The sequence below is a fragment of the Rana temporaria genome, chromosome 5 (genome assembly GCF_905171775.1).
Source record: "Rana temporaria chromosome 5, aRanTem1.1, whole genome shotgun sequence".
In the NCBI taxonomy this organism is placed as follows: domain Eukaryota; kingdom Metazoa; phylum Chordata; class Amphibia; order Anura; family Ranidae; genus Rana; species Rana temporaria.
In genome coordinates this window covers 325106582-325122496 of record NC_053493.1, presented here as the reverse complement: position 1 = coordinate 325122496, position 15915 = coordinate 325106582, and the positions used below count along the sequence as shown (strand labels likewise).

At 44.2% G+C, this 15915-nt stretch overlaps 1 protein-coding gene across 1 annotated transcript in view; it reads left to right on the top strand.

Annotated features, from left to right (window-relative positions):
- The window catches only part of NSMAF (neutral sphingomyelinase activation associated factor), a 158286-nt gene that overhangs the window by 110732 nt on the left and 31639 nt on the right, over positions 1 to 15915 (top strand). The window contains exons 21-26 of the mRNA XM_040354247.1: positions 387 to 550; positions 5740 to 5848; positions 8981 to 9039; positions 9670 to 9737; positions 13792 to 13859; positions 15102 to 15225. Coding sequence (XP_040210181.1) covers positions 387 to 550; positions 5740 to 5848; positions 8981 to 9039; positions 9670 to 9737; positions 13792 to 13859; positions 15102 to 15225 — 592 coding nt within the window. The remainder of the gene's footprint in view (positions 1 to 386; positions 551 to 5739; positions 5849 to 8980; positions 9040 to 9669; positions 9738 to 13791; positions 13860 to 15101; positions 15226 to 15915) is intronic.

The window sequence follows — 15915 nt, the reverse complement described above, 5'->3', positions numbered from 1 at the left end:
CCCCCGCTGTCTTCTGGGAAACACTGTTCCCAGAAGAGAGCGGGGACCAGTGACGGGGCACCGCGATACTCTCGCATGCGCAGTAGGGAACCGGGCAGTGAAGCCGCAAAGCTTCACTTCCTGATTCCCTTACCCAGCATGGCGGCGGAAGCATCCGAGGACCGAGCGATTGCTCAGCCTCGTTTGCTGACATCGCGGGCGCGCTGGACAGGTAAGTGTCCATTTTTTAAAAGTCAGCAGCTGCAGTATTTGTAGCTGCTGGCTTAAAAAAAAAAAAAAAAAGTCGGCGGAAACCTCCGCTTTTAAATGCGATTTGGCTATTTGAGGTATACAATAGATATGTGCAGATTGATTTTTTTTTTTTTTTGTGTTTTTTCCATTTATAGTATTGAAGATCCTGATCAGAAAGTCGCTATTTTGACACAAATCCTGGAATTTGGTCAGACACCCAAGCAACTATTCACGAAACCTCATCCAAAGAGAATATTTACAAAGTCCAAATGTTTTTCAAGGTCTTCCAGTCAAAATATTTCTGTGTCAGAATCGCCTGGTATGTCTGAAACACCAACCTCTTCTTCTTGTTTAAAATTTAAGCTTGCCAAAGTAATGAACTTCTTTGCTAGCGCATAACTACCGTATTTATCGCGGTATAACGCGCTCCCGCGTATACCGCGCACCCCTAAAGTTGCCCGAATCCTGTGGTAAAAACGTTTTTTTTTTGTACTTACAGTTTTGGTGTCTTGCGCGGCGGCCTCGTCGGGTCCGTCTGCGACTTCGGGTGTCCTCTTCGTCGGGTCCGGCGTCCTTCTGCGGGCTTCGGGTGTCCTCTTCGTCGCATCTGGCGTCCTTCTGCGGCGTCCACGTGTCCTCCCCGCTCGTTTCCCGCGCCGAGTTTGAATACTGCGCCGACATATACAGAGCGCAGTACACTCGTGTATTGTCGGGCAGGCTCGGCAACTCTCGCGCTCACGTCCTTTACGTCCAGGACGTGAGCGCGGAAGGAGCCGAGACTGGCCGACTATACCCGAGTGTACTGCGCTCGGTATATGTCGGCGCAGTATTCAAACTCGGCGCGGGAAAGCGGGTATCGGCGTATACCGCGCACCCACAATTTTGCCCTGATTTTCAGGGCAAAAAAGTGTGCGGTATACGCCGATAAATACAGTATATGGATGTTGTGGGTGCCACCACTTTGGGGCTCACAAGGTTAGGGAGCTCAAGTTTCACTCTCCCCCTTACCGTACCAAATAATACTTCCCTTACTTTCTGTCAAATTTTCATTCTCTTATCTGCTCTTTAATCTTAGTAGACATATCCTTATTTAGAAGTTGGACATTTTAAGGTTGTTGTATGGAACAGAAGCATAACTTGGTCAAGTTAAAGCAAGTCTGTCAACTTGCCCATTTAATTCAAGCCCCCCCCCCCACCACCACATCTTCCCCATTCTTCAGCACCCCCTCCACTGCTCCTTCCTCTATTGCAGTTGTCACCAAAATATCCACTGTCAGGTGGTGTCAGACCTCCAGACAGGGCCGCTGATAGGGGGGGGGGGACCACCAGCCCTCCTGTAGGGGGCCCCAAACAGCAGGGGGGGTGCGGTTTGGCAGAGGGGTGGTTACAGAAGGATGCCCTGTGCGGCTCTCTGCAGCAGCTGAAAGACAGTTTCTCCCCTCCTGCCGGCTTTCAGCTGCTGCAGGGAGAGAAACAGGGCATCCTTCCTGTAACTGATTCCCCTTCCTGATTTTGGGGTATTTTAAGTGAAAATATGGTCTTGATATATTGGGGGGGCCCTGCCAGGTTGGCTGTATGGGGCCCCATGATTTCTAACAGCAGCCCTGCCTCCAGGGGAGCTATCATGTCACCACCTTTGAACTTTGACAGTGCTCAGGCCTAGTGATGGGTCACTAGGCCCAATCACTGTACAATAGGAGGAGATCATGTGCTGCTATGTTGCAGTGGCAGCCTCAGAAGAAACTGTAGGAGAGCACTGGAGAAGTAAAGCTGGGGGGGTTTTATTTTACACAGATGATGTCTCTTTTCCCTAAATGGGTAAAGTAAATGTGTCCTTTTTTTTTATTTTTTTTTGTGCACTGGGTCTCTGGTGTTTGGTGGCATGTTTCCTACTAGAAACACCTGGAAATCATTTTTAGTAAGAGGCAAAGTGTAAGTTAACCCCCCCTATCGTTTTCAGCCAATGAAGCTGCCATCTTTGCCTCTGTTTAATCTACAACTGCCATGAGGCTGCACATGTGATCTGTTATGGCACCAGCCATTGGATGGTTTGACAGTTTGGTTAAGAGCACAACCAATGGGAGTGTTACAGTGTCAGAAATGTAACCAATTTATGGATGGGTTTACTTCCGCTTTAAGTGGGAATAGACTCCCTTTGTATGACTTTTACCCATAGGTAAGCCTATAATGAGGCTCACCTATAGGTACAGTAAATATCTCCTAAAGCTGCATTGTTTGGAAGATATTTACTTTAGATGCAACCAGTGACATCACCTGTGCATGCGCTTTGAAGTAGTGGCATACCCACGTGCCGTTCCTTTAGAGCCGCGGCGTAAACAGTGACTCCCATATGCGGAAGCGACATCATCGCCAAAGCCTTCGAACCTGGAAGGAAGACTGGGTGAAGATGAAACTGCCTTCATCGGTGCCGTGTGCCACTGGAGGGCTTTGCTTTCAGGTGAGACTGTCATAATGTGCTAGTATGCATTGCATTTTTTTCTTTCTTTCTTTTATGTGGTTTACTACCGCTTTAACTGTAACTAGGCACCTCCTCATTAGGTAGACCTTTCCAGTTACATACAATTCGAATACCTCAACTTCACCTCTTCTTCCTTGTTCAGACTGCCAAACAGTGGAGAGCTCTGCTGGAGAAGCTAAATCGGGCATCACTAAATGGCGGCCCGTGGTCCGCATCCGTCCCGAGCTGCTGCTCTTTCCGGACCATGGCGATCGCGCCATTTAGTCGCCGCTTTTGTCCCCAGCCTCCTCCGCTATTATTAGCGGACGGCGGGAGGCAGGACAGTTCTGGACTGTGGGCGGGACCAGAGAGGTAGCTGCCTGTCATGTTAGATGGAGGCGGTCCTAGCAGCCAATCACCAGTTCGTCGAAAAGTCAACCCGACGGCTCCCGCGCCTTCAGTTCACGATTGTCCCGCCTCCTGCTCTCCGCTCTGTGAAAGGTAGGAGTGGAGAGGGAAGGGAGGAAAATGTATGAAAATGTTAAGGGTGGGGAGCGGGGGCAGTGCTGTTTGTGTGGAGGGGGGGGGGGGTCATGTAAAGGGCATCAGGTAAAGGGGGCAGTACTGTGTGGGGGGGGGATATGTGATGGGGCAATACTGAGTATGGGGGGTGATATGTGATGGGGCAATAGTGTGTGTGGGGGGCATATGTGATGGGGCAATACTGTATGGGGGATCTGTGATGGGGGTCATGTAAAGGGGCAATAGTGTGGGGGGGGGATATGTGATAGGGCAATACTGTGTGGGGGGATATGTGATGGGGCAATAGTGTGTGGAGGGCATATGTGATGGGGCAATACTGTATGGGGGGATCTGTGATGGGGTCATGTAAAGGGGCAATACTGTGTGGGGGGATATGTGATAGGGCAATACTGTGTGGGGGCATATGTGATGGGGCAATAGTGTGTGGGGGCATATGTGATGGGGCAATAGTGTATGGGGGGCATATGTGATGGGGCAATAGTGTGTGGGGGGCATATGTGATGGGGCAATAGTGTGTGGGGGGCATATGTGATGGGGCAATAGTGTGTGGGGGGCATATGTGATGGGGCAATAGTGTGTGGGGGGCATATGTGATGGGGCAATACTGTGGGGGATATGTGTTGGGGCAATACTGTGTGGGGGGATATGTGATGGGGGTCATGTAAAGGGGGCAATACTATGTGGGGGGATATGTGATGGGGGTCATGTAAAGGGGGCAATACTGTGTGGGGGATATGTGATGGGGCAATACTGTGTGGGGGATATGTGATGGGGCAATACTGTGTGGGGGGGATATGTGAAGGGGGGCAATACTGTGTGGGGTGATATGTGAAGGGGGGCAATACTGTGTGGGGGGATATATGAAGGGGGGCAATACTGTGTGGGGGGATATGTGAAGGGGGGCAATACTGTGTGGGGGATATGTGAAGGGGGCAATACTGTGTTGGGTGATATGTGAAGGGGGGCAATACTGTGTTGGGTGATATGTGAAGGGGGGTAATACTGTGAAGGGGAGCAATACTGTGTGGGGGGATATGTGAAGGGGGGTAATACTGTGTGGGGGTGATATGTGAAGGGGGGTAATACTGTGTGGGGGGGATATGTGAAGGGGGTAATACTGTGTGGGGGGGATATGTGAAGGGGGGTAATACTGTGTGGGGGGGATATGTGAAGGGGGGTAATACTGTGTGGGGGGACATGTGAAGGGGGGTAATACTGTGTGGGGTGATATGTGAAGGGGGGGGTAATACTGTGTGGGGTGATATGTGAAGGGGGGTAATACTGTGTGGGGTGATATGTGAAGGGGGTAATACTGTGTGGGGTGATATGTGAAGGGGGTAATACTGTGTGGGGTGATATGTGAAGGGGGTAATACTGTGTGGGGTGATATGTGAAGGGGGTAATACTGTGTGGGGTGATATGTGAAGGGGGACAGGGCATGTGGTGGGGAAGATGTGAGGGGGACAAGCAGCTGCGCACAAAATGAGGTGCTGCACAGAAAACGTGAAGGGGTACCATTGACTCCTAAATGCACTAAAATGCAAAGTGCAATGTTCTGCACATGGAAATTGCATGGTACAAACGCGTCATGCATTTTCCATGTGGCTGCCTTTTTTAAAAAAGATGCCAGGACCTTTTCCCAGCAGAAACGCAGGCGCAGCAGCTCATTCAAACGAATGGTGTGTCGTGCCTGCACCCCTGGGCTGCGATGTAAAGAATCGGGGTAATCGCACAAAACTGCGATGCGGACCTCGGCTGGAAGAAAATGTTACTAATCGGACCTCCATGAATTGTAATTCAATACCCCTGAGTTAAATGAATGCCCTTTATGAGCCTTGCATTACTTAAAATACACCTGCCATGAGATCTATGGAGGCCGCCTTGACTTTTTTGCATACCAATTCATTTTAAACATGTATAGTCATCAACCATGAACAAGCAAGTAGATTGGGACATAAGCTTATTATTGTTTTTATACTGAAAGCATTGCAGTAGGAAAGTCGGCATGACTGCCAGGCAACCAATGTTTAAATGACAAGTTTATCTTATAAGTTAATTGAAAGTATTCTCACACGCGGGCAAAGTGTGCATGGTTGTAACAGGAAGGCATTTGGGACATTGAAGAATGCCAAAGGTTGCTGTCATTCACACAAGTTGGGTTATTACCATAGTGTATATTTAGGATAAGAAACAGTATGGGGGGAAGAAAGAAGAAACACAATATTTGCCATTTTTTATCAGGGAAAATAGCGTGCAAAGGATCGCAATGCAGAGTAATCAGTCATCGCCATTAACTTGTCTGCAAAAACTAAACTAATGGCAACTAAAATCTGGTTATACTGGATTGTCAAACATATCATTAGTTGCAAATTTGTAAGAGGTTCAAGGTCCTGCTTAGTCCTCACATTCTTTCAAGTCTTGAGTTTTTCAGTAAAAGGGGATATTGTTTGACCATTTCGTCAATTAACCCTTTTCAGTTTATTGTCATGTCTGTGTTTTTTTTGCAGTGTCCACTAGTGAAGATTCTTTTGAAGATTTAACTGAAGAAAGTAAAACTATTGCCTGGAGTAATATCACTAAATTTCAGATTGATAGCGGATACAAGATTCACAAAGAGTATGTAAATTTATTTTCTGACTATGTGCAAAAATAGTATGTACTTTGTCTGCTTCATACTTCTGGATCTGTCCTGCGAATATGAACTAACTTAAGGCTCCGTTCACATTGGTATGATGCGGGAACTCTGCGAATCCACTGTGGGTTCCCGCATCACACCTGACTTGCGCGGCAGTTCACACTGCTTTATGCGAAACGCTATGAGTGTTAATACAAAGTTAATGACACCCTCAGATCAGTTTGCATATTGCAGTGCGAATAGTCAATTCGGACATGATTCAGATCACATGGGTGTGAACACCCATGCGATCCGATTCTGCTGCGGACCAAAAAAAGGGTCCTGCACCACATTGATCTGAATGCGATGCAAATTCAGCCATACTATCTGTATGGCTGAAATCACATCGCACAGACATTGCATGTGATTTGTACTGCAGTGCGGTACGAATCACATTCGAGGTCGCACAGCACACTGGTATGAACCCAGCATAAATGTTTTTATATCAAATATTCAAGACATCAGTGAGTATTAATATTCCCATCTTTAAATAACTCTTATGGACCCTATGCAAAGAACAAAGAGCCATCTAAAACTGTGTTTCTGGTATATTTACCATAGAAAGCCTGGTATAACATGTATGCATCATTGTATGTATTCCCACATGCAACATAGCTTGGTATCTAATTTATTCTTATTTTATAAATAATGTTCTTTATATTTAAAAAGAAAAAAAAATATGCATTTTCCCAGTTTTATCTTTTTATTCTTTTTTTAAACTACAAGTGTTAGATCTAAGGTACTACATTTATTTATGTTTTTTGTTAGAAGAAGAAAAAACAGATCGAATATTTGTTCTGTGATTTGCCCTAGTTCCACTATGATACTCTGTGAGCATGTAGGCATTTTATTTTAATAAAACATACTTTCCTGCCTGCTCATAGCCTGTACTATTCAATATCTATCTCCGCCCTCTCCTGGAAATCATCAGTAACCAGAACTTACTCTACCATTCCTATGCGGATGACGCCCAACTCTACTTTCGCATCAGCAACAAAAAGGATCATAACCTCGGACTAGAGAAATGCCTTACTCTGATAGAAAATTGGATGACGGAGAGTTACCTTAAACTCAATGGCTCAAAAACCAAACTCCTGTTCCACGCCAACCGAAAGAGACCTGCCGTGACAACATGGACACCCCCGCCCATCTTGGGACAAGCCATCACCCCCAGCACCAAAGTCAAAAGTCTCTTAGTCACTTTTGACTCCGAAATGACAATGGATGCACAAATAATCTCAGTAGTCAGCAGATCCCAGCATTTGCTGCGCCTGATACGTAGACTTATTCCTTTTATCCCAAAAGAAGACATAGCAGTCGTGGTAGGAACGTTAATCAACTCCAGACTCGACTATGCAAACGCCTTTTTACCTCGGACTCCCAAAGTACCAAATTGATCGTCTACAAGTCGTCCAGAATACGGCGGCACGTCTTGTAACAGGAAAAAAACCCTGGGAATCAATCTCCCCCTCCCCTTAGATCTCTTCATTGACTGCCAGTAAAAGACAGAATAACATTTAAGGAACTTTGTCTGACGCATAAGTGTGTTCAAGGAAGTGCGCCCCAATATTTACTTGACAAATTAAAAGGTCACAACCCCAATTGGTGTTCCGTTCTTCCAACCAAAATCTACTCCAGATACCCAAGGCCAGATACAAGTCCAAAGGAGAACGAAGATTTGCAGTCTAAGGACCTAGACTGTGGAACGCTTTACTAACCAGCATCCGAACGGAAGCGAATCACGAGGCCTTCAGAAGAAAACTCAAAAGCAATCTAATCTGAAGGCAACGTGTAGGAGGAAATGGATACCAATCGCCCTGAGGCGATTCAGTTCGCATGTGTTGCGCTATATTTTTCACTCACTCACTCACTCATAGTGATCCCTGGACTGTAAACGGAGCTGTGTATGTGCAGATCAGTTTACAGCAGCTGGGCTAATCCTGTGTGCCAGGATGACTAGCACATGTGCATGAGCAGGAGTGACGTCATCCAGCCCCACCCAATGAAGATGGCCAAAACCCAGCACACAGGAGAAGCTACATTTGTGGGAGCGTATGGAAGGTGAGCATCCCCCCTTTAGTTCCGCTTTAACACTGAAATTATGGTTCTGGTACAAAAGTTGTAATTTATTTACAAATGAAACTAATTTCACCTTAAAAAAAAAACAAATGCACATGTTTTTTGCAAGTAAAAAAAATGTGTATTTATTTGCTAAGGATCCTGCAGAGCATTGCACCCATGATCAGCAGATCATGGGCGCAGTCTCAGGCTCTTGCAAACTCTCAGCATAGCTCTTGTATGGTGAGGCAGTTACCTGAGAGCAGTAAGAATCAATAGACTACTAGAGTGCTCCCCAGTGCCCTCCTGGTTCATTAGGTACTAAAAGCCATCACCCGCATTATCTGGTGGCACTTGTAGGCATTCATTTAGAAAATGTTAATGAATAATGCATGTGAGCGTACAGCATTTACTCATTTCATTGGCTAGAATAATTATTTATCCCAGCAACTAGAATAAATGTAAGTGTTTAGGTACATTTAGACACGTATGGACGTACATCACGCTGGAAAACTTCTCTGAATGCAGGTTTGGTGCATTTGTTTGCTGCTGCTTTCACACTGATGTGCTGCGGTTTACCAACGCAGTGTACCTATAGCTTTCCTGCACTTTGCAATAGACTTCTATTATATTCTGCAGGTGTGGTGCACTTTCAGAAAGCTCACCAAACTCACAGGTAATAACAGAAGTCTATGGCTCAGTGCGGGTAACCCGCAGGTAAATAGTTCTGCACCTGCGGATCAGTTTGAAAGCAGCCCAGTAACCCCTGCAGAACAGATATGCCCAAATATACACTGTGATTTTAGTAATAAACTTACCTTTAATAACAGTATTCTATTCCATCCCAGAGCAGGGAGTCGCCGGCCACATCAGAGGGCTCCACGGGCCACATCAGAGGGCCACATGTGGCCCCCGGACCACTGGTTGGGCACCCCTGCACTAGTGGAAAGGAATTGTATTTTATTTTTTTTTACTTTGGATTGTTTGATCACTATGATTGTTTTTTATCCAAACAGAACTATCACAGGCATTGCTGTATCTTCTAATGGATCCTCTGTTTTCACAACATCACAAGGTTAGTTGTTTAAAAAAAAAAAGGATTTTTGTACTCACCGTAAAATCCATTTCTCTGAGTTCATAGACGGACACAGCCTTCATTGACCTTAGGGTTATGCTTCTTCCTACCAGGATCTCCTGGTAGGAAGAAGCATAACCCTAAGGTCAATGAAGGCTGTGTCCGTCTATGAACGAAAGAGAAAAAAGGATTTTTGTACTCACCGTAAAATCCATTTCTCTTTCGTTCATAGACGGACACAGCCTTCATTGACCTTAGGGTTATGCTTCTTCCTACCAGGAGATCCTGGTAGGAAGAAGCATAACCCTAAGGTCAATGAAGGCTGTGTCCGTCTATGAACGAACTGTCTTTCTGACTTGGAAGATTGGTTCATATAACGAGATGTATATTGACAATGGTATCAACCAGGTATGTTTTGCACATAGTTACATCGGTCCAAGCTGTATAAATATATCATGCTCTAGAATTCATCTTTAACAGAAACTCATCAATTATGATCTCTACCTGTAATTAATTTTATTTGTCCCCTTCCAGCTCCGTCTCTTTTTTTGAGCAGTTGATGACCAAGTAAAGTTTATTTTAAAAGTGTATATATGTGTAAATTAAATGTATTTTACTAATATATTTTAGATTCAACTTTAAAGATGTTCTCCACGAGCCTGAAATCTCTTCAAAGAAGTGTGTCATTTTCTAATATGGTAAGAAGTATAATGGTACAATTAGGCACTGTTGGCTTTATGTAAATATAAAAACTAGTAGAAAGAAAAATTAAAGGTTACAGTGATATTAAAGGTTCATTTTTTTTTTAATAACATATCATACTTTACTCCACTGTGCAGTTTGTTTTGCACAGTGTCCCCAATCGTCCTCTTCTGTGGTCCCACGGTGTCTCTCGCGGCTCCTCCCCACATTAGATAAACCCCTCTGGGAGGCTCTCCCCCGAGGGGGTTAGCTTGCGGGCGCGCTCCTTTTGTCATACACTCAGCGTCCATAGACGCTGAGTGTATGACTCGGCCCGCCCCCTGGCCATGTAGCCATGTAACTACACATCAGAGCCCTGATTATTTCAGAATGCTACCCCTACCTCTCCCAAAGCTGCTAGCAGCTGATTACAGAGGCTAATATCTTGTGGAATCTTGGTTACCTTTTTTTTTTTTTTTATATGTCTGGAGTTGAACTCAAAGAGCTATCAAGAAGGAAATTGTAAATTAAGTGTGGAAAAAGAATTGAGTTTGTAGTGAAATGCTCATGTCACACTAGTGACCTCTCACTAGAGAGGGTGTTTTGTTGAATAGTGCATCTAGACTAGGGGTCCTCAAACTATGGCCCTCCAGTTGTTCAGGAACTACAATTCCCATCATGCCTAGTCATGTCTGTGAATATCAGAGTTTTACAATGCCTCATGGGACTTGTAGTTCCGCAACAGCTGGAGAGCCGTTGTTTGAAGATCCCTGATCTAGACGGATAATGCCTCTGATGATCTGTGCATGGTCAGCTGGCGTGATATGTTAATCAGCTGGCGTGATGTCAACACTGCGCATGTGCAGATCGTCGGAGGCGTTATCTGACAATCTACAAAGCGCCGAGAGATAATAAAATTTTCAGATTCTGCCTTTCTCTCTCTACCCATGCACAAGACTTGAGCCATGTCATAGGCAAAAGACGATATTGTTGTTGGGCAGATTTTGGTTCGTTGCCAGTCGGATTTGGGGTCGGATTTTGGTGTGTTGAAGGACGGTATCAAGTCTTGCGCATCCGCAGAGACAGCGAGGCAGAATCTGACGATTAGATTCTCACTTTGCATTTTTTTAGAACTGGAGTGATATTAGTCCTGCGCATGCGCAGATCATTGGAGGCATTATCCGACGAGATGCACTATTCAACAGAACCAGGGCAAAACAAAAAAAAAACTAAAAAGCCGATCATCAATTTCTGTGGCATTGCTCCCTTGTTGGCTGGAATAGCGACCCACCACTTTCCTGCTGGCGATGGTAATTCTGCAGTATTTTATCAAGCAAGGGAGTGTTGCCATAGGTGAGTTGGGTTTTTTGCTCTCTCTACCAAAGACAACATGCCGGTGACATTGGCCTTCGTCAGGAGAAAGGTTTAAATATGACATGCAGAAATGTATAGTTCAGTCTCATTGATATACAGATGATATTTGGAGCAGAAGCCAATGACTGCAAAGTAGGTGGGCACCCGTTGCTGACCCTTCTGGCGAACCAAACGTAATGGCTAGTACACACACTAAGAAAATCTGATGAAAAAAAGAATGCATTCGGAGCGATTGTACAATAATCATAGCTTTCGAGAGCCGATCATGACCGTTCATGCCAAAAAAATTCTTGGAAGATAACGGAATGAATGATTTTCATGTAAATAGTATAGTATTTGTACATTTTGTAAAAAAAAAAAAGACGGAAGATCATTCGTCCAGTGTTTTCATCGTGTGGACGAGGCTTTATGCTTGACATACGCCCTTGACGCCAGGAAGCTGGCATCTGCACACCAGTAATCACAGGCAGTGAGACATTTCCTGATCTGTGCAGCTGCGGAACAGGAAATGTCTCACTACCTGTGATTAGCAGTGTGCAGTGTCGACTTCCTGGCGGGGATCAGGTTGGTGGGTTTGGGACTACAATCCTGAACACACCAGAGCCCATCTCTGCTTGACACTTTTGTAGCCATTTCAACCAACTCTTGATTGCAAACGTGACCAAACAGATTAAAGGGGTTGTAAACCCTCATGTTTTTTCACCTTAATGCATGCTAAGCATTAAGGCGAAAAAAAACTCTATCACTGACCAGCCCCAAGGTTTTACTCTGAGTCCCCTAATTGCCACGCTGGAGATGCGAACACCCTCTATGCCCGTTGTAAAGGCTCTTGATTGGATAGTTGATGGCAGCGCAGCCATTGGCTCCCGCTGCTGTCAATCAAATCCAATGACCCGGGGGCAGGGCCGAGTCCGGCATTCTGTGTCTATGGACACAAATGTTGGACTCGGGAGCGCACCCGCGCAGGGAGACACCCAAGGAGAGCTTTTCTCCTAGGTGGTCCCGGTGTGGGGAGGAGCCATGAGCGCCGTTGGGGGACCCCAGAAGATGAGGATCAGGCGCACTCTGTGCAAAACGAACTGCACAGTGGAGATAAGTATATGTTTGTTATTTAAAAAAAAGAAACGAGGGTTTACAGCCCCTTTAATCTTATTACCACCAAGGACGTCCCTGGGACGTCCTCCACTTTGAGCGGTGATATCTCAATGATGCCTGCAGCTACAGGCATCATTCAGATATCCCCGTCTTCAGCCACAGATTCTCTGCACCATAAGAACGATCAAAGTGTTCTTATCGGCGGCGGTAGGGGGGGGGGGCGTCCCCTCCCGCCGCCATCCGGTGCTTCTCCGGGCTTTCCCGTGCCATCGGGGGCCCGGAGAGCAAATCAGTCGACGTCCGCTGCAGAACCATAGAGATGACTGGTGACCAGACGGTCACAGTCATCTCTACTACCGTCGAAAGACCGGGCACGACGTTATGCCCGGTACCCGGAAGTAAACAAAGCTGCAATCGCAGCTGTCGGTATGTGATCGGTGATTCTTTTTTCACCGATTTCATGCTTGTAAGCCTGGAGGAGAGATGTGGGGTCTTCTTATTGACCCCACATCTCTCCATAAAGAGGACCTGCCACACTAATTCCTATTACAAGGGATGTTTACATTCCTTGTAATAGGAATAAAAGTGATCAAAATATATATATATTTTTTTTTTTTAAAGTGTAAAAATAAAAAAAATTAAGTAAAATTAAAAATAAAATGAAAATTTTTTTTTTTCAAAATACCCCTGTCCTCGTTATCACGCATGCAGGTCCCACCTACATATGTAAACACCGTTCAAACCCCACATGTGAGGTATCGTTGCGTGCGTTAGAGCGTGTGCAACAATTCTAGCACTAGACCTACTCTGAAACTCGAAAATAGTAACCTGTAAAAAATGTTAAAGCGTCACCTATGGAGATTTTTAAGTACCGAAGTTTGGCGCCATTCCATGAATGTGCGCAATTTTTAAGCGTGACATGTTGGGTATCTATTTACTCGGCGTAACATAATCTTTCACATTATACAAAAAAATTGGGTTAACTTTACTGTTTTGTTATTTTTTAATTAATGAAACCGTTTTTTTTTTCCCCCAAAAAAAAGGCGTTTGAAAAATTATTGCGCAAATACCGTGCAAGGAAAAAAAAGTTGCAATGGCCGCCATTTTATTTCCTAGGGTGTCTGCTTAAAAAAATATATATAATGTTTGGGGGTTCTGATTAATTTTCTAGCAAAAAAATTGTGATGTTTACATGAAGGAGAGAAGTGGCAAAATTAACCCAGTGGGCAAGTGGTTAAGGCAACTTGCCAAAACCATTACTACAGTATCTAAATTGTAGCATTGTTAAATCTGTTATTGGTAGGTCGACTTCATATGTTTTACAACTGAAAGCTGGCTGGAGATGCTTCAAATTGTTGGAAGGTAACTTGTGTGTGTGTGTGTGTGTGTGTGTGTGTGTGTGTGTGTGTGTGTGTGGCCAGCATTAGGATCAATAGGGGAAGAATTGGAACCAGTGAAGGAAGTGAGCCATGCTCATGTAGTGTTCTATAGGCATAAGGAGTTCAGAGAGAATTGTCTTGAAATTGTAGTGAAGCAAATGCATAAACATTGTATACAAATTAAGCATTTAATAATTAACTTATTCTGTACCTTTTCCCCTAGGCATTATCGTCTTGTATACTGTTACCAGGTGATACAACAGTGATGTGCTCCTCCTGGGATAATAATGTGTGCGTATTAACTGACTTTCTTTTCAATGATCTGACAATCTGTTATTTATCACTTCAGCAGAAGTACAATCATACTGTTACACATTTAAGAGACGTCTACTGTCTGCTGAACATGGCATCAAGCAGGGTTCCAGAACCAAGCTTTACGTTTCAACAATGGCAGACGCTCTGATCTGTTTAAGGGAAAAGTGCACAAATTAAGCCAATCTGTTTCAACTATGGTAGAAAAGTCATTACCTTTGTTGCTTCTTTTATATAAAGTCTAGGTGTTTCTAAGTAATTTTCTTTTTTAACCTTATGCTGGCATAATACATGTTGCATACACATCTGCACAGTGAGTGGGTCTTTAATACTGCAAACAACAAGAGAGTTGCACCACCCCAGGCAAACCATGAAATACTTCACTGCTGTTGCAGGAACCAGATATAGCTGCTATAGGAAGCCAGGTGTCTGCGACCAAGAGGCAGATACAAAGGAGAGAGAGAGGTGACGGCACATCCAGTATAAAATCGTCATACTTTTTTGTAGATCCATAAAAAGAGAGGACATAACATGCACTCACAGATCAAAAAATAATTCAGCAGACGCGTTTCACACACCTGTGCCGAGTAATGACTGTGTGAAACACGTCTGCTGAATAATTTTTTGAGCTGTGAGTGCATGTTATGTCCTCTCTTTTTTTGGATCTACAAAAAAGTATGAAGATTTTATGCTGGATGTGCCGTCACCTTTCTCTCCTTTGGTCTTAATACTGGTTGTACGTACGTATGTATGCGCCAGCAAACTCCACCGATCTGTGCCGAGACCAAACTCGCTGCATGTTCCCAGGACAGTGACTGAGCTATTACTGGAAGATCCCAGTCATTGTTTATTACCCAAATATTAGGAGAAGATATATTGGAACACAATATTGGTTTCAGTAACATGACAAAGATTAAAGTCTACCTATGGGTTATTTTAATTATTTTAGGTGGATGTTGTGTTTTTTAATTGTATCTCATATAATGCTGCAATTAAGGTAGGCTGAACACAGATCTTTTATGAACTGGATGCACCAGGTGGTAACTGCAAGGAACCATGGGAAATGCAATTACAACTGTTTTGGTGCTGAGGTTTTCACACACACACACACACACAAACATAACATTGTCCTAAAGTTGTGTGCATTAAAATCATTAGTGTAACAAGATTTTTTTTTTTCTGTATGAATGTACTAAATGTGCTTAACTTGTACTTTTGCAGATATTTTTATTCTATAGCTTTTGGAAGGAGACAAGACACTTTAATGGGGCATGATGATGCTGTTAGCAAAATCCACTGGTGTAACAATAGGCTGTTCTCAGCATCTTGGGATTCTACAGTAAAGGTGCGTATTGGCTCTGGTATTTAAAGTGTGTAATATTCTTCCAATGCGCAGCCAGAAGTTTTTGAATTAAAAGAAAAAGGTAAATTAAAGGGATGCAGATGAGAAAGAATAAGCTCACATTTACAAAAAAAAAAAAATACACATTCTTTTGCATGTAAATGTGTAATCGACCTGTAAAGCATTACACCCATGATCAGCAGATTGTGGGTGTAATGTTATGGTCCTGCAGACTGTTTGTGTATCTGTCTGGCCGTACCTCCAATACAGCCAGGCAGTTACACTGTGACAGGAAGACGTAATGAACTACAACAGCACTGTGGTAGTTCATTAAGAACTACAAGCTGACAGCCGCAAAGATTGTTGTCGGACCTTGTAGTTTTCCCATTCACAGAACCCTGCAAATGGATGGGTGGGCGGAGCCTCGCACGGCTGCGTTTTTTTCAGCTTGTTATGGGTGGGGGGGGGCTTCCTTTCAAGCCATCCATTGTGTACAATTGCTAGCTGTGATTGGTCAATTTGTTCACATTGTACAGTAAGGGCTAATCACAACCCATCTGTACCAATTGATTAGCTTTAACCAATCGCAACTAATCACATCAAATCACACTGAATGAATTTCATTCAGTAAAATGCTTGCTTATAGCAATGTAATTTACTGCTACAAGCAATCGTAATGTGTGAAAAACAACA